General features: G+C 36.2%; 1 protein-coding gene across 14 annotated transcripts in view; it reads left to right on the top strand.

The window, feature by feature from the left end:
* FAM13B (family with sequence similarity 13 member B) overlaps positions 1 to 18,699 on the top strand; it is a 109,333-nt gene that overhangs the window by 80,421 nt on the left and 10,213 nt on the right. For 7 of the 14 annotated variants that reach the window (XM_059917171.1, XM_059917167.1, XM_059917162.1 and 4 more), the window contains 8 exons: positions 7,270 to 7,334; positions 9,494 to 9,542; positions 10,002 to 10,149; positions 12,908 to 12,973; positions 14,383 to 14,593; positions 15,229 to 15,358; positions 16,547 to 16,628; positions 18,267 to 18,496. In XM_059917171.1, the coding sequence (XP_059773154.1) occupies positions 7,270 to 7,334; positions 9,494 to 9,542; positions 10,002 to 10,149; positions 12,908 to 12,973; positions 14,383 to 14,593; positions 15,229 to 15,358; positions 16,547 to 16,628; positions 18,267 to 18,496 (981 nt within the window). The remainder of the gene's footprint in view (positions 1 to 7,269; positions 7,335 to 9,493; positions 9,543 to 10,001; positions 10,150 to 12,907; positions 12,974 to 14,382; positions 14,594 to 15,228; positions 15,359 to 16,546; positions 16,629 to 18,266; positions 18,497 to 18,699) is intronic. The other 7 variants (XM_059917175.1, XM_059917173.1, XM_059917169.1 and 4 more) reach the window with 3 other exon arrangements.

Below are 18,699 nucleotides of genomic sequence, written 5' to 3'. Positions count from 1 at the left end.
AGACCAAAGGAATTACTGGAAATGCCCATCAGTCTTTAGTTCCTGGCAGTAAACCCTGACAACCCCTAAGACATTGGCAATATGATTGTGCTGTAGATGCTGCTCCCACTATTACTACCACTGCCACCACCACCACCAAAGCTCTCTAGCTTACCTGAATTGAGACCAGAGTGCCTTAGACGTCCTTTGTGAGGACCCTGACGTTTGTGGAGAAAAGAGGGAAGAAAGTATGGGCTATTTTGTTCGCTGATATTTTAGGAAAAAAAATAGGCTCTTCTCTACTTGTGTACAAAGAATTGAATGTTTTATCTAGAATGAATTCTGAGGAAGTGAAATTTCTTTAAGTGATGAAGTATATTTTAGTTTCTAAACAAAGTATTGTGTATTTCCCTGTGTGTTAAATTGAAGTCTGGCCATATTCTAACCTGACTCTAATAACTTTTATTTTTCTTTGTCCTGGGGTATCATATAGAGCACAGTTCTGCACAAGACTCTGAATTTCATCTGCCTTCTCCACTGCTGGGCTGTCAGCTTTTGCTACTGTCACTGCATCTTTTATTACCCCTAATTGGGTTTTTGTTTAGTACTTTTCACTATTTAAGAATTATGTTGCCTAACTCTGGCTGGAGGGTATGTGGGTATTAGTTATATCAGCCTTTGTACTTTGTTTCAATTATTTCATAGTAAAAAGAATTATAGGTTAAGTAAGAGTTGGTCATGTAATAGTATGCTTTTGTAATAGAGCTTTATAGTTTTTCTTACGAGTTATTTCTTTTGATTCTCTTATAGTAACTGTAAGATAAGCAAGTAAGTGATTGTTATTTTCTTAATTTTCATGAGAAGGGAGGAACTGGGACTTGAATTTGGTTCTTTGAGTAAAAGAAGAAAGCTCATTTTAAATATTGGGTCTCTGTAATGGTTTTTCATGGTCCCCAAAACCTTCATATTTAAGAATGTAAAACTATATTCCAGAGCATAAAGGTTGCTGAAGTCTGATTTCTAGGTCAGTGGTTCTTACACTTTGGGTCCCAGGACCTCTTTATACTCTTCAAAATTACTGAGGATCCCAAAAAGCTTTTGTTTACATAGGTATATCTATCGATATTTAGTATATTAGAAATTAAAACTGAGCAATTAAAATGTTTATTAAATTACTTAAAAATAACAATAAACTCACTCAAGGTAACATACGTAAGGTTGTTTTTTTCTTCTTAATAAAAGCAGCTATTTTTTTTTTTTTGGTTTAAACTGAGGATATTTATTTACTTATTTATTTTCAATTTTTAAATTTTATTTTATTTTATTTTTTTGTACAGCAGGTTCTTATTAGTCATCAGTTTTATACACATCAGTGTGTAAATGTCAATCCCAATCTCCCAATTCATCACACACCGCCCTCCCAACCGCTGCGTTCCCTCCTTGCTGTCCATATGTTTGTTCTCTACATCTGTGTCTCAATTTCTGCCCTGCAAACCGGTTCATCTGTACCATTTTTCTAGGTTCCACATATATGTGTTAATATACAATATTTGTTTTGCTCTTTCTGACTTACTTCACTCTGTATGACAGTTGCTAGATCCATCCACGTCTCAACAAATGACCCAATTTCGTTCCTTTTTATGGCTGAGTAATATTCCATTGTATATATGTACCACAACTTCTTTATCCATTCATCTGTTGATGGGCATTTAGGTTGCTTCTATGACCTGGCTATTGTAAGTAGTGCTGCAGTGAACATTGGAGTGCATGTGTCATTTTGAATTATGGTTTTCTCTGGGTATATGCCCAGTAGTGGGATTGCTGGATCATATGATAATTCTATTTTTAGTTTTTTAAGGAACCTCCATACTGTTCTCCATAGTAGCCGTATCAATTTACATTCCCACCAACAGTGCAAGAGGGTTCCCTTTTCTCCACACCCTCTCCAGCATTTGTTGTTTGTAGATTTTCTGATGATGCCTATTCTAACTGGTGTGAGGTGATACCTCATTGTAGTTTTGATTTGCATTTCTCTAATAATTAGTGATGTTGAGCAGCTTTTCTTGTGCTTCTTGGCCATCTGTATGTCTTCTTTGGAGAAATGTCTATTTAGGTCTTCTGCCCATTTTTGGATTGGGTTGTTTGTTTTTTTAATATTGAGCTGCATGAGCTGTTTATATATTTTGGAGATTAATCCTTTGTCCGTTGATTCGTTTGCAAATATTTTCTCCCATTCTGAAGGTTGTCTTTTCGTCTTGTTTATGGTTTCCTTTGTTGTGCAAAAGCTATGAAGTTTCATTAGGTCCCATTTGTTTATTTTTGTTTTTATTTCCATTACTCTAGGAGGTGGATCAAAAAAGATCTTGCTGTGATTTATGTCAAAGAGTGTTCTTCCTATGTTTTCCTCTAAGAGTTTTATACTGTCCGGTCTTACATTTAGGTCTCGAATCCATTTTGAGTTTATTTTTGTGTATGGTGTTAAGGAGTGTTCTAATTTCATTCTTTTTCATGTAGCTGTCCAGTTTTCCCAGCACCACTTATTGAAGAGACTGTCTTTTCTCCAGTGTATAACCTTGCCTCCTTTGTCCTAGATTAGTTGACCATAGGTGTGTGGGTTTATCTCTGGGCTTTCTATCTTGTTCCATTGATCTGTGTTTCTGTTTTTGTGCCAGTACCATATTGTCTTGATTACTGTAGCTTTGTAGTATAGTCTGAAGTCAGGGAGTCTGATTCCTCCAGCTCCGTTTTTTTCCCTCAATAGCTTTGGCTATTCGGGGTCTTTTGTGTCTCCATACAAATTTTAAGATTTTTTGTTCTAGTTCCGTAAAAAATGTCATTGGTAATTTAATAGGGATTGCATTGAATCTGTAGATTGCTTTGGGTAGTATCGTCATTTTCACAATATTGATTCTTCCAATCCAAGAACATGGTATATCTCTCCATCTGTTGGTATCATCTTTAATTTCTTTCATCAGTGTCTTATAGTTTTCTGCATACAGGTCTTTTGTCTCCCTAGGTAGGTTTATTCCTAGGTATTTTATTCTTTTTGTTGCAGTGGTAAATGGGAGTGTTTCCTTAATTTCTCTTTCAGATTTTTCATCACTAGTGTATACGGATGCAAGAGATTTCTGTGCATTAATTTTGTATCCTGCAACTTGCCCAGGTTCATTGATTAGCTCTAGTAGTTTTCTGGTAGCATCTTTAGGATTCTCTATGTGTAGTATCATGTCATCTGTTAACAGTGACAGTTTTACTTCTTCTTTTCCAATTTGTATTCCTTTTATTTCTTTTTCCTCTCTGATTGTCGTGGCTAGGAGTTCCAAAACTGTGTTGAATAATAGTGGTGAGAGTGGACATCCTTGTCTTGTTCCTGATCTTAGAGGAAATGCTTTCAGTTTTTCACCATAGAGAATGTTGTTTGCTGTGGGTTTGTTGTATATGGCCTTTATTATGTTGAGGTAGGTTCCCTCTATGCCCAGTTTCTGGAGAGTTTTTATCATAAATGGCTGTTGAATTTTGTCAAAAGCTTTTTCTGCATCTATTGAGATGATCATATGGTTTTTCTTCTTCAGTTTGTTAATATGGTGTATCACACTGATTGATTTGCGTATATTGAAGAATCCTTGCATCCATGAGATAAATCCCACTTGATCGTGGTCTATGATCCTTTTAATGTGTTGTTGGATTCCGTTTGCTAGTATTTTGTTGAGGATTTTTGCGTCTATATTCATCAGTGATATTGGTCTGTAATTTTCTTTTTTTGTAGTATCTTTGTCTGGTTTTGGTATCAGGGTGATGGTGGCCTCATAGAGTGAGTTTGTGAGTGTTCCTTCCTCTGCAATTTTTTGGAAGAGTTTGAGAAGGATGGGTGTTAGCTCTTCTCTAAATGTTTGATACAATTCACCTGTGAAGGCATCTGGTCCTGGACTTTTGTTTGTTGGAAGATTTTTAATCACAGTTTCAATTTCATTGCTTGTGATTGGTCTGTTCATATTTTCTATTTCTTCCTGGTTCAGTCTTGGAAGGTTATACCTATCTAAGAATTTGTCCATTTCTTCCAGGTTGTCCATTTTATTGGCATGGAGTTGCTTGTAATAGTCTCTTAGGATGCTTTGTATTTCTGCGGTGTCTGTTGTAACTTCTCCTTTTTCATTTCTAATTTTATTGATTTGAGTCCTCTCCCTCTTTTTCTTGATGAGTCTGGCTAATGGTTTACAAATTTTATTTATCTTCTCAAAGAACCGGCTTTTAGTTTTATTGATCTTTGCTATTGTTTTCTTTGTTTCTATTATTTCATTTATTTCTGCACTGATCTTTATGATTTCTTTCCTTCTGCTAACTTTGGGTTTTGTTTATTCTTCTTTCTCTAGTTCCTTTAGGTGTAAGGTTAGATTGTGTATTTGAGATTTTTCCTGTTTCTTGAGGTAGGCTTGTATAGCTATAAACTTCCCTCTTAGAACTGCTTTTGCTGCATCCCATAGGTTTTGGATCATCGTGTTTTCATTGTCATTTGTCTCTAGGTATTTTTTGATTTCCTCTTTGATTTCTTCAGTGATCTCTTGGTTATTTAGTAATGTATTGTTTAGCCTCCATGTGTTTGTGTGTTTTACTTTTTTTTCCCTGTAATTGATTTCTAATCTCACAGCATTGTGGTCAGAAAAGATACTTGATATGATTTCAGTTTTCTTAAATTTACTGAGGCTTGATTTATGACCCAAGATGTGATCTGTCCTGGAGAGTGTTCCGTGCGCACTTGAGAAGAACGTGTAATCTGCTGTTTTTGGATGGAATGTCCTATATATATCAATTAAATCTATCTGGTCTATTGTGTCATTTAAAGCTTCTGTTTCCTTATTAATTTTCATTTTGGATGATCTGTCCATTGGTGTAAGTGAGGTGTTAAAGTCCCCCACTATTATTGTGTTACTGTTGATTTCCTCTTTTATAACTGTTAGCAGTTGCCTTATGTATTGAGGTGTTCCTATGTTGTGTGCATATATATTTATAATTGTTATATCTTCTTCTTGGATTGATCCCTTGACCATTATGTAGTGTCCTTCTTTGTCTCTTGTAACATTCTTTATTTTAAAGTCAATTTTATCTAATACGAGTATTGCTACTCCAGCTTTCTTTTGATTTCCATTTGCATGGAATATCTTTTTCCATCCCTTCACTTTCAGTCTGTATGTGTCCCTAGGTCTGAAGTGGGTCTCTTGTAGACAGCATATATATGGGTCTTGTTTTTGTATCCATTCAGCAAGCCTGTTTCTTTTGGTTGGAGCATTTAATCCATTCACATTTAAGGTAATTATCGATATGTATGTTCCTATGACCATTTTCTTAATTGCTTTGGATTTGTTTTAGTAGGTCCTTTTCTCCTCTTGTGTTTCCCACTTAGAGAAGTTCCTTTAGCATTTGTTGTAGAACTGGTTTTGTGGTGCTGAATTCTCTTAGCTTTTGCTTGTCTGTAAAGCTTTTGATCTCTCCATCGAATCTGAATGAGATCCTTGCCAGGTAGAGTAATCTTGGTTGTAGGTTCTTTCCTTTCATCACTTTAAGTATATCATGCCACTCCCTTCTGGCTTGTAGAGTTTCTGCTGAGAAATCAGCTGTTAACCTTATGGGAGTTCCCTTGTATGTTATTTGTCCTTTTTCCCTTGCTGCTTTCAATAATTTTTCTTTGTCTTTAATTTTTGCCAATTTGATTACTATGTGTCTTGCCGTGTTTCTTCTTGGGTATATCCTGTATGGGACTCTCTGCGGTTCTTGGACTTGGGTGGCTATTTCCTTTCCCATGTTAGGGAAGTTTTTGACTATAATCTCTTCAAATATTTTCTCAGGTCCTTCCTCTCTCTCTTCTCCTTCTGGGACCCCCTATAATGTGAATGTTGTTATGTTTAATGTTGTCCCAGAGGTCTCTTAGGCTGTCTTCATTTCTTTTCATTCTTTTTTCTTTATTCTGTTCCGCAGCAGTGAATTCCACCATTCTGTCTTCCAGGTCACTTATCCGTTCTTCTGCCTCAGTTATTCTGCTATTGATTCCTTCTAGTGTAGTTTTCATTTCAGTTATTGTATTGTTCATCTCTGTTTGTTTGTTCTTTAATTCTTCTAAGTCTTTGTTAAACATTTCTTGCATCTTCTCCATCTTTGCCTCCATTCTTTTTCCAGGGTCCTGGATCATCTTCACTATCATTATTCTGAATTCTTTTTCTGGAAGGTTGCCTGTCTCCACTTCATTTAGTTGTTTTTCTGGGGTTTTATCTTGTTCCTTCATCTGGTACATAGCCCTCTGCCTTTTCATCTTGTCTATCTTTCTGTGAATGTGGTTTTTGTTCCACAGGCTGCAAGATTGTAGTTCTTCTTGCTTCTGCTCAAAAGCAGCTATTTTTAAAAATAGTTATTTTGAGGCATGGCATTGTTATACATATCTACAAATCTTGTTAATGTCTGTTTGACTTAACTGTAGTTAGCTGGATTCTCATACCTGCTTCTGCATTCTGTCTGTTCTATAGGTTCTTTTGTTTCTAGTGCATGAGGCCAATTTAGCTTCACAGAGATAAGTAGTCGGAAAAGAGAGAAGTATTTTAATAGCCTTTTACAGACTGTCTTTCATATTAAACAGAACTGCACAAGTGGTAGTTCCTTAAGAAGAATCTAAGAAGATCAAAGCTTTTGTTGATTTCAGAGGTGATCGTCAAAGACACTAAAAAGTTTACATAGTTTGAAGTAATGCACAAGGCATTTGTATTAGACTTGGTAGGTATTCATTTTAAGGGAGGAATAAGCGTGGGATGATGTCACTAAGCCCATTGGAAAATGCAGGAGCCTTCTCTTGTGTTTCTGAGGTTCAGAGGTGTTATTTCAATTACGTGTAATAAAGGGATCTGGTGAACTACATGACTCCTCTGTTACCTGCTAGGAAGTTAACCAACCTGTATGTTCATGGCTGAGGAGAAAGAGACGTAGCAGACCATCATTTTCAGAGGAGAGAATTCTAAGGAAGGAAAAAGAATGTGATAGTAGTAGCAGTACTTATTGCCCACTGGGGTAGCAAGAAATGCAGGGTCCTCATTTTATACACACGCATGCAAACACACGTAAGACTCGGGTTTTGAGGAAGATAAATTACTCTCTGTAAAAAGAGATGCTAACGTCTATAGACTGTTATAAGTAGCAGTTAAAGAGGGACATTTGACCAACTTGTAATCTAATATACTAATTTAGATCGGAAACTTCCTCTCATATGTAAGTGATGGGAACTCCATTAATACGGTGTGTTCTTTTTGTCAGACTGTAGGTATACTGTTAGAGCCATGCAGTGACCGTGGTGATGGTGAAGATGGCTGTCTTGAGAGGTAAGCATTTTCTCTTGTTGTTGCTAATTAATTATTCATTTTGAGAACTGGAGTTCTTTACAGATTCTGGGGTGAATTTTTTAGATGAAGCTATCCATTATAACATACATTTTAGATGATCTAGAAAACCAAATGTCTTGTTTTGATGGTAAGTATAAAGCATATTAAATGCCCATAAATATTCAGAGTAGATGCAGGTTCAGACAGACATTAGTTATAACTTAGAAAACGTTCAGAAGGAAGAACACAGCCTTCTTGGAGACACTTAAAACTTTCAGCTGATTTGTAGAACAATTTGGGAGTTTATTGATATTCTGAATACATTTCAGTGAGTTAATTCATAGTCTTGGAACTATGGATAGCTAACTGAAAGTTTGTAACATAGTTGCATCAACAAATATGTAGGGATGTTTTTGTTCCCCTTCTAACTACTCCTCCGTGTGTCCCAGTACAGTCCTATGCAGTTGGTGCTTGTTTATGTCCTTGGCCAGCAGTAATGGAAGGGGGATCCCTGAGGCAATGAGTATTTCAGCCATATGTAGTCCCCATAGATACTCGAAAGATAAAGTCCCTTTAAACAGAAGCTTTCTAGAATGTTTTAAAGTAGGTTTTAGGTGTCGTTACTCTTTTTATGATTCTTTAAGACATTGCTAAGAAGTGTGTTATAATTTTCTTCAGGATGATGATTTGATATTCTAAAAACACATTAGTAATGAAGTTGGAGACTAGATTGTAAATACTGAGAAGTCCCATACAGCATTACTAATTTGGTGATAGCCTGTTGGCAAGGGTAAACTTGCATTAATGCCATTGTCTCTCTTAATTGTGGGTAGGAAACCTGTTCTCTGAGGGCACGTAAATTCTTTGGAGCCATGTCTCTGGAGCGTCCCCATACTCTGAAGGTCCACAGATTTCCTGCTTACAGCAGTTCCTTGTGCTTCCTTTCAGGAGGCAGGAATGATCTTCTTCCAGCCCAGGGAATATTGGAGCTATGGGCTGAAGATAAAAGATTAACAGCATTAACAGGCATCCCCAGAATGATGACATCTGGATTTGGTAGAACAATAAGGATCCATTTAGTGAGGACTCAATCTTTTTCAAGAAAGCTCTTTCCCCTTCAACTTATGTGTAGGTTAGCAAACTTGTTTTTAGACCCAAAGATTTTCTTGGTTAAGTGGATTACATTTTGCATGTTTAACACTCAATGTTTCTCAAATTTAGGTGATTAGGTCTTTTAGTCTGTTAGGGTAGAATTTAGCTCATCCCCCCATTTGCTTCCACTCTAAGCAAAAGAGGGCCTTTGCTTCCCAGGGAATTTAGTTTGTTTCTCATGCTCAGCAAGAATCCATATTTAGATCAAGACCTGTCTTCTTGCAGTTCTTTTATGCACACTCTTTTATGGCAGGGTAGGAGCAGCACCAGTGAGTATCTTTGTAAATTGCCACAGTGTCTTTGGGGAGGAGAACTTTCCCGCAGTCGGCATATTGATAACCTACTATGATACTAGATACTGTGTTGACTGGTCAAATAGGTAGAGATCATTTGTGACAGCTTGCTTTAACACTTGTTCTATATGGGGGTTAATTTTTATGGGGGAATAAGTGAATTGAGATTTTATAAATTTCCTTTTTACATGTTACCATTATGTTTTTAGGAAGGAGAGGTTTAGAAGTAGTAACCTTGTTTTGATTGTAATAGAATACCATCAGATTTAAAATATAGGTACATAGCTATACCTTTAAAAAATCTTTAAAAAGGAAAAAAATGTCCCAGAGTGGGAGAGAATAAAGTTATTTGGTTAAAACTAATATTTATTTTTATAAAATCTTTTCCATTATACATTCAGTTCTTTTGGTTTTTATTTATTGTGGATTATATTTTTCCTTTTAAAGTGTTTTTCGTTTGGGGGAGTGACTGTGTAAGGGGGTGGTAAATGTTACTTAATTTTTCTAAACCTGAACTGATTCTGTGGATCTTTTCAGTAGTGTGTGATTTTCAGATAATAAGGCTCCAAAGAATGGGCATATGTCCAGTTGTTGTTTTATTCTCTCACCCTGTAAATGCTAACTGTATGAGGAAGAGAGGAATCTAGGTAAGAGATATGCAATGATAGTAACCAATTTATTCTTAAAAGACTAATAACTTTACTTGATTTTTAGGAAAGAATATTTGTCATTTGACAGTGATAAATTGTCACACTTCATTCTGGTAAGAATTATTTTTCACTTATGGTTCTTAAAAGTTCGACTAGGTTTAATCTACCAGTTATTGTATCTGACCTTTAGCTCTTGGGTTTAATAGGTTTAAAGGAGATTGAAATGTAAATACTCTTACCAAATGTTTTACAGTTAAGCAGCAACTTGATTTGCCACTTTTGTTTTTTTGTTTGCTTTTGTTTTTGTTTTTGTGTTATTTGCCACTTTGGGTTACAAGAAACTTAGTTATGAAAACAGTTTTCTCAATTTGGGATCCAAACTTTGTCTTCCAGTAAGATGTATTATAAAACTGCACATTTGTATTTGAAAATAGTTTGAATGGTGGGAGTGGGACAGTTAACTGTAGGCACAGTAAACTAATGAAGACTACACAGGATATATGCTGGTTGTCTTTAAGCTGGGTGTGAAAAGCTTCTTGGTTGTGAAATGTATTCTTTATTTTAAAATACAGGATTCTAGTAGCAAGATATGTGATTTGAATGCCAACACTGAATCAGAAGTGCCAGGAGGTCAAAGTGTTGGTGTTCAAGGGGAGGCAGCATGTGTCCAAATTCCACATTTAGATCTGAAGGATGTTTCTGACGGTGATAAATGGGAAGGTAATTTTACCCACACACATTATTTTCCTGATAATGTTATTTGTAACTGAAATTACCCAAGGCAGTAATGAGATTACTGCCCTTTTCTTAGCAACCTTATTCATTTTTATTTGATTCATATAAGAGTGAGTTACTATTTTTACTCAAATGCACTAACGAAATTATGGGGCAACTATCTCATTGAACTAAAAGTTCTTATTTTATCCATTAGCTCTGAAGATGGATGTTAAAACTGATGAAAAAAATAAAATCAAGGATAGGATTTTGTTAATTGTTAAACCAGGTGCTGTCTCCCAGTTTTTGAAAGTCTGGTATGTTAGGGCTTGGGGATCTCACCACTTTAAACAGAGGGCTTATGTATAGCTGCCTTTTCTTTATAATCATCAGGAATACATTTAAAAAGAAATTATCTTCAAGGTTATTTGTAAGCACATATTGTACTGTATCCCTGTATCTCTGTGTTAGGTTATGAAGGTATGGCAGCAGGGTCCTAACAAATTTTACAAAGAAGAGAAATTTTAATTTTAATTTAAAAAGGCAAGCCACATGGGTGTATGTATTTGTCAAAACTCAGCAGATGTATACTTAAGACTTGTGTTTCATTGTATGTAAGCTTTTTTTAATCAAAAGAAGCAAAAACTGTAAATAAATACCAAACTTCAGTGAATGATTTGCATGCAGAAGTGTTTATGGGGAAGTATACAGGTATCTAGAGTTTACTTTGAAATCCATGAAGAAAATAAGATGGTTAATGGAATGGGAATGTTATAAAGCAAGTATAGTAAAATGTTAATGGTAGAATCTAGGCGATTGGTATATAGATGTCCACTTTAAAATTCTCTCAACTTTGCTGTGTGTTTGTAAACTTTCAAATAAAATGTTGCAGTTGGGAGTGGAAGTAAGCAGCAAATTTGGATCCAGGAGGCCTCTGAATCATACACCTTCCTATGTAAATAGACAAGGAGACCACTCAGAAATCTTAAAGTTACATATTTGTTCACTTGGATGAAGATCCCTTGGTAATCTCACCTTTGGCAAGTTAGCCAGTGACATACAGTAGCAATAACAAGAGGAATTGCAATGCCAATACCACAGACTCCTTTTGCCACCTCAAGTCTATGTACCTGATCACAGTTGGAGCATTTTTATTTATTTATTTTTAAGGTATAGCCAATTTTCTAAAAGCCCCAAACAAGTCATTGTGCCAATCTTTACTGCTGTCTTTCCTCCTGCCCCCCCTCCCCCTTTTTTGGTCTAGATGTTTGGCATACCTAATGGCATATTATGTGTCTTAACTTAGACTAAATCAGGAAGTTGTCTTCCATTTACTTTGTTCTGGGTTATTCAGGATGTTTGGAATTTATGAACATGCTCCCCAGAGTTAGGGATATGTTAGCATTCTGGTGGCAGTGAAGATCAGATGTTCATTTTAGTTATTTATCCTGGCATGATCACTGAAAAGGAGTGGTGGTCAACAGAGTATCCCTTGAGCTGTAGTAGGAAAAGAGTCTGTGAAAGATGAAGCTGGGATTCTGACAGAGGATTTAATCCTGCTTCTTTTTGGAGGATGCAGATAAATAGCCCTTTACAGTCTTTGTCCTGAGGGTTCTGATCTTAAGTTTTAAGCATAGAAGACAATTTGTTTTCCACTGTCTGAGGAGATAGGACATTCTCTGTCCAGCTTCAGCTTTCTGGAGGCTTCCCCAAAGAGACCCTGATGGTAGGCTCTCTTTTGTTGCCTTGTCAGAATCCATCCTTTACAACTTGTGGTGGTAGGGAAAGTAGGTCACTATGTACTCCTGATCCCTGATTTTCAGTCTCTGAACTGCCCTGTTAGCTACCTGGCTCGACAGCTGTGACAAGTCCTCGTAGACCTCCTTCTGGCTCTTCCAGGAGTAAGGGTCAGTGACTTTCAGAGAGCCAAGAGCAGTAGACATCTGAGTAAACTTCTCAGTCATGAACTCTGCATGTGCTTGGGAGAGTAGCTGTTAGCAGACCATGTTGTTCTTTCCAACTGTGCCCCATAATACGGAGACTGATTTTCTACAACTGGGAGTCAAGATATTCTAAATAGTAGTCTTCCTTAAGAGACCAAATTACTTTAGACCCTACATACCTTGGAATCAGAGACATACCCCATTTGAAATGACTCTTAATAGAGAAGTAGGGTGACTTCAAATGGAGGACCACCTCACTCTTCCTAAGTATGTGGGTTTTGTTTTTTTGTATTGTTCAAAGGGTAGTCAGCAGAATGCAGTTCGCAAGCAGGTAGCACATGTCTGCCACCAGTATGCATTTGTAGCAGCCATCCAAAGATCTTGGTTTTTAATGGAAGTAGACAACATCTTTACTTTAGATTCTTTCCTGCTGACTCTTGAATGAAATACGGTAGGATCTTTTCAAAGAGCAAACTAAAGGAAATATTTTTCTGTCAAATCGTTTATACTGAAAAGCTTCAACAGTAACTGATTAAGTTTCCATTTCTTCAGTTTTATGTTTGAGTTTTAATAGAACAGCACTACTTTGATTTTTTTTTTTTTTTTGCCTTGCTTGCTGAAACGGAAATGTATGTTTGTGTTTGTTTTTAAAGTTTGGTTAGTAGTAATTTCTTTGAATAAAGTTTTTGAGCAGAATGCCTAACTGGTTTTAGGGAAATGTTTTTGGTATCTTTGGCTTTGTGTTAGTTATGTGTATGGTTTGTTCTGACTGTGCTGTGTGTTCACTTTAGTATTTTTTGCCATTTTTTCCATTTTATTAGCGTCATGCCCTATCACTTTTCCCCTCATTGATTTCAAAACAATGCATCTGCAGAGAGATGGGGAGGGTAAGTATGGTTCACCATAGTTTAGCTTTTTTGCCTTTTTATGGTTCACTTTGTTTGCCTTCTTATTAGCCCTTCTCCTGCTGTCCCCATATATTAGGAAAACTATTCTGGGTTAAAGATGATACCCAGAAAATATTGTTTTTGTTAGTTCCTACTTTTCTTAAAACAGGAGATTTCTCATAAAATGTTTATTTCCTGTTATTTATTTTCTGGGAAGCAGGTACAAGGGTTGTTTTGAAAATCACTTTATTGCTGGGTTTATTATGGGATTGCACGCTTAGTACTCAATTTTTAGTTATCAGATTGATCTGGGCTTTAAAAACTAAATTAATTATGTTCTTATTACCCTGAAAAACAGTAATGCTTTAAATTGCTAATGCATAAAGTTAAACTAAATTAGTAGCAATCTGTAGGTATTGTGTGAAGAAAAAGAAAACATCATTCTTGATTTCTGACACTGTCAAGCCATTTTTGCATCCAGAAATACTTAACTAATTTTTGCTATTAAAAGCCACAGTATCAAAGTTTTACGCTGTAGTTATAATAAAGTTAACATGTAGATGGAAAAGTCCCGATCCCCACCCTGAATCCAGTGATACTTGAAGATAATTTTGTATTTGGAGTATATTTGTGGGTTGTGTGTTTATCTATATGTGTTCTGTATGTAATCAAACCTTATTTGTGCAAAGACATCAAATGTCTTAACATGGCTTCATTTGAGAACATACAGGATAACTCCAATAAAATAAATGTGCTTAAGAGGGAGTAGTGCTATTAAATTTTGTCTTGGTCATACTTTTGGGTGTTTAATTATTAAAATATGTATTATACACAGGAATCCTGTAGCAGAAAATAACCACCACAGTTTAATGTTAGAGGCCAGGTACTGTCAGGTGAGTTAGCTGCTTTCGTTTGGGAAGGTTAGAATTCTTTTGGAGTCCAAGAACTCCATTTGGTAAGTGTTCTGAATAGCATGGGGAATAGCTTCCAGTTCCTAACATAGTCATTTTACAGTGAGGGATGATCTATTCACCTGGCAGCATTTGGCTAAGTTAAATTCCTAACTGATGACTGTTTAATGTTTGCTGTTTCTAAATGAAGACTTTTCCCTACTTGAAAAATAACATTTTAATTTTAAAGAGCTTGACAGTGTCCCTTCTTGCTTTGTGACTGGGTTCAGAAATTTAAAGTGTAACTCCTTATGTGAAATTAGAACTCTGAGCTGAACAATGAAGCTCAGACAATTTTAAACTATAGTAGGCTTTATGAAGACCCTAGTATCCCATAATTATTATATGAACCACTACATAATGATAAAGGTTTAAAGAACATATAGCTGATATTGTGTGACTTTTTTTCCATGTGGAACCAAGAGACCCATGGTACTATTCTTTGTGTTTGTTTTGCAGAGCCATTTCCTGCTTTTAAGTCTTGGCAGGAAGACTCTGAGTCTGGAGAAGCTCAACTCTCTCCACAAGCTGGAAGAATGAATCATCATCCTCTGGAAGAGGACTGTCCTCCAGTATTATCACACCGGAGTTTAGATTTTGGGCAAAGCCAGCGTTTCCTACATGATCCAGAAACATTGGATTCCTCATCTAAAGCACTTTCTTTTGCTAGGTATATGACTTTTATGTTCTTATGGGAGGTGAATCCTATCACATACCCAGGTCCTTTGAGAGATTTTAATCCTCCAGACCTGCAGTTGAGAGCTTTCTCCCCTATTTCATGAAGCATGCTTTTGTAATTTTTTATTTCGGGTGCCCCTGAATTCTGAGTTCATTGAGGTATTTTTGGGGTTTGCTCTCTAATAAGACATCTTTCCATGGTGTTTTTATTCATTTGTGACTGAAATATAGAACTCTGGAAGGGAAGCCGCAGGTGGAGCTCACCAATACTAGATGTTTTTATTGTCAAAACTTAAAATTGATCCTGAAAGTTAGAACCTTTCCTTTGCAGTTTGAACACCAAAAGAGCTCTGAGTTGCTAGATGTCTTTGTTTCTCTTCTGCCTTTGCCCAGACAACTTTTGAATGATTCCAGATTGTTTTCATCGCTACTCGTGTTAGCTAATTTTGTGGTCTCTAACATAGTTTAAGTTTCTTTTTACTACCTGTCCTTTAGTGTTAGAGACTTAATTTCACTTTAAAAATATACTTCTTGGTAATAGTATCATGTTTTATCAAGATAATAAGAGAGATGGTGTCGATAAATTAAAAATTTAACTAACAGTATTTGCCTCTTGTTTTAATTCAGGATTCGAAGATCATCGTTTAGTTCAAAAGATGAAAAAAGAGAAGACAGAACACCATATCAATTAGTCAAGAAACTTCAGAAAAAAATCAGACAATTTGAGGAACAGTTTGAAAGGGAAAGAAATAGCAAGGTAAGTTTGTAGCATTGTCCACTGTGAGGTAGATCTGTTGGAACTTGGAGGACTTTCTTGGAGAGCATTAGTGCATCTCTTTCCTGGGAGAGAGAACGAATCTAAGATGCCCAGAGAAATAGTGATCATGTAGATCTGAGATTATATAGATCCTTAGCCTTCTGATTCCAGACCAGTATTCTTGCCATTGCACCATTGCATTTTTATATTTCTATTGGAAAACAGCTTGTAGAATTCTTAAAGCAAATACTTTACATTGACAAATCACGTTAATGCTGTGCTCTCTCAAAAACCACAGGTAGCCAGGGGAGGTGGGAGTGGAGGGATGAGATATTTAATAATTAGAACATGTGAAGTGGAAAAAGTCCTATACTTGGAGTCGGAAGACCCATATTCAAATCTGGCTTCTCCAGTTGCTAGGCCCTCCTCCGAGAGAGCTTTACTTAATATCTTGCCCTGTCTACTTAAAGTAAGATGAAATGAGGATTGAGTGAAACCTCTGCCATGGGAACTGTAAAATACTATTTGGGCATAAATTAAAATAACCATTGGGACTTCCTGGCGGTCCAGTTGTTAAGACTCCACGCTTCCACTGCAGGGGGCATGGGTTCAATCCCTGGTCGGGGAACTAAGATCCTGCATGCCGTGTGGCGTGGCAAAAAAACCAAAAAACAAAAAACCATTGCTTACCCACAAAGGTTTAAATGATTCTCTTTCTTTTTTTAGAATTTCATATCTTAATTTTATTGAGGTGTTAACAAATCTCTTAAAATACTATCTTTATGAAAGAACAGTGTCTATCTATGAGTAGATTTATAGTGGTAGAGTTGTTTTAGGTTGGATCATCTGGGAAACATTCTGAGACAGAGATTTCAGGGCGTGCGATTTCCAAGGGAGTGTTTAGGGAGAATTGCAGCTGTAAGGAGTGAGGCCAGCATGGTTTAGTAGAGGAGATTCCACGGGGTCTCAAGCTAGGATGGCTGCTCAGGATTGACCTGAATTGAGATGAGGGCGCCAGGCCTTTTTAATCCCACATAACCAGTCATGGATGCAGGCTGCTCTGGAAGAAGGGTTGTAACCTTGGGCCAGGCAGCTCCTTTGGGCAAAGGCAATTATCAGAGAGGGACTTAGCGCAGGTAGGGGGTTGATGAGTGCCTAATCAGTGATTCTGTTTTCTTAATTTTTCAGCCCTCCTACAGTGATATAGCAGCCAATCCAAAGGTATTAAAATGGATGACAGAGCTCACCAAACTGCGAAAGCAAATCAAAGGTATAAAATGTGCCATTTTTCTAATATAATTGCATTTTAAAATATTCTTTATAATAATATCTGAGAATTATAGTTAGAATTTTTGATAATTTTAAATCTTGGACACTATCTGGCAAAATAAAAGTTCTCTTGTTCTTTTAGTAGTTATGGTCAAAGTTGCAATACTATATTACATTCTTCCAAATGTCTTTCATGTGTTTTTATTAGTAATAGTCTTTTGAAGGGTGCCCTAGATTATATATTCACAGGTGGTATTGTATTATGAAGTTTATATGAAACATATTTCAAATATTAAGCAGTTTTGGGTTTGGGTAGGTATTAAGAATTTTTGGTGGGTATTTCATCTAAGACTAAGAATAATCATCAGCCTTTTATACTACAAAGACTAAATTGTAAGTCATCTTGAATTAAAAACTAGGTCGTATGTTACTGGGTGTCAGTCTAGTATAACACCTGCTAAGGTACATTTCCTTTGTGGGTGTTTAGTGAACATGCTTTTTAATAATTGTTAATACCTAAAAAATTATCTGTACCAAGTGTGGGTTTGTAATCTGGAGCATCACATTTTGGTTTATTCATTTGAATTTATTCAACAGAAATTTTAGTGTCTGTAAATACCAAGTACTTGAAGACATCTGAGGTTGTAGCAGTGAACAAGAGAAACAGGGTCCCTATTGTCATTGAGTTTATTTACATTCTTATGGTTAAATAAGTTCTACTACTTCTTTAGAATTTTCCCTTAAAATTCTGTCAAAAATTTCCTCGTTTAACACCAGTTTCCAACCATCAGTGAGAATCACTACCTTGAGTGTATTACTAATGAGTGTCATTAAATTATTAGCCTCCTAACTAATTTCCCAATTTGCTTCCACTCTTACTGTCCTACAGTGCATTCTCTGCATAGCAGCCAAAATTGTCTTTTATAAAAACTGTGTTACTATCTTGTTCATAGCTCTTCAGTGGGCTTCCCTTTCCACTTAGAATAAAGTCCAAACCCCTTACCCAGGCTTTCAAGGCCCTTTATACTCTGCCCTTTGCCCATTTTATCACTTTTCCTCATTTTCTGTTCCTTAAATATGTCATGGTTTAGGGACCTTGCCCTGGCTATTGCCTCAACTGGGGAGAAATGTTCTTCCCCTAAATCTTCTATGCTAGGTTAACTCCTTTTAAATCCATGTTCAACTAGGATGTCACCATCTCAGAAAGGCCTTCTTTGTCAATTCCATCCAAAGGAGTTGCTCTTCCAAAAAGCACAGTTCTTTAACATTGTGACATCATTCTATTTTATCTTCTTTATAGCACTTAGCACTCATTGAAATTATTTTGTTTATTAATCTGATTACTTAGTTTTTGTTTTTTACTTCCTGAATACATGCTCCATGACAACAGAGACCATGTTTGTTTGTTTACTACTGTATGCTCATCAGAGCATCTTACTTTAGTCGGCTTTCTATGAATATTGGTTGAAAGAAAAACCATATAGTTCTCTCAGTGTACATATATAATTTAAGTATTTCATGTGACTTTGTGTGTTGTAGATGTATACTTTGCTTTTGCATCTCTTGCATCTCTTTTGACCTAGCTTCATTTTAGCTAAAATCAGTATTACTGATCTACCCTCTTGGTTCTGAAATGTAGATGCAAAACACAAAACCTCTGATGGAGAGTTTGTACCTCAGACACGTCCACGTAGTAACACTCTTCCAAAAAGCTTTGGCTCTTCTCTAGACCATGAAGATGAAGAGAATGAAGATGAATCCCGGGTCATTCAGAAGGAGAAGAAGCCATCTAAGGAAGCAACACTTGAACTTATTCTGAAAAGACTGAAAGAAAAACGTGTTGAGAGGTGTCTTCCAGAAGATATCAAAGTAATCTTGAGCTATGGTTTTTGCCCAGACTAGCCTTTAGAATACCTGAAATAAAATAATTACAATAGTGGCATAAAGATGTCTAGGTAGTCTGCTGGCCTCAGTTTACTTTCCAGGTTTGTAGTTATAGAAGCATGTTTTTATCAGCACAACAGAAGTGCCTGAGTCGAAATAATAAAACTAAAAAAACTAGAATGTGGTCT

This window comes from Balaenoptera ricei, chromosome 3 (genome assembly GCF_028023285.1).
Source record: "Balaenoptera ricei isolate mBalRic1 chromosome 3, mBalRic1.hap2, whole genome shotgun sequence".
Classification (NCBI taxonomy): Eukaryota; Metazoa; Chordata; class Mammalia; order Artiodactyla; family Balaenopteridae; genus Balaenoptera; species Balaenoptera ricei.
The sequence above is the reverse complement of the archived record's forward strand: the minus strand, read 5'-3'. Positions and strand labels throughout refer to the sequence as shown.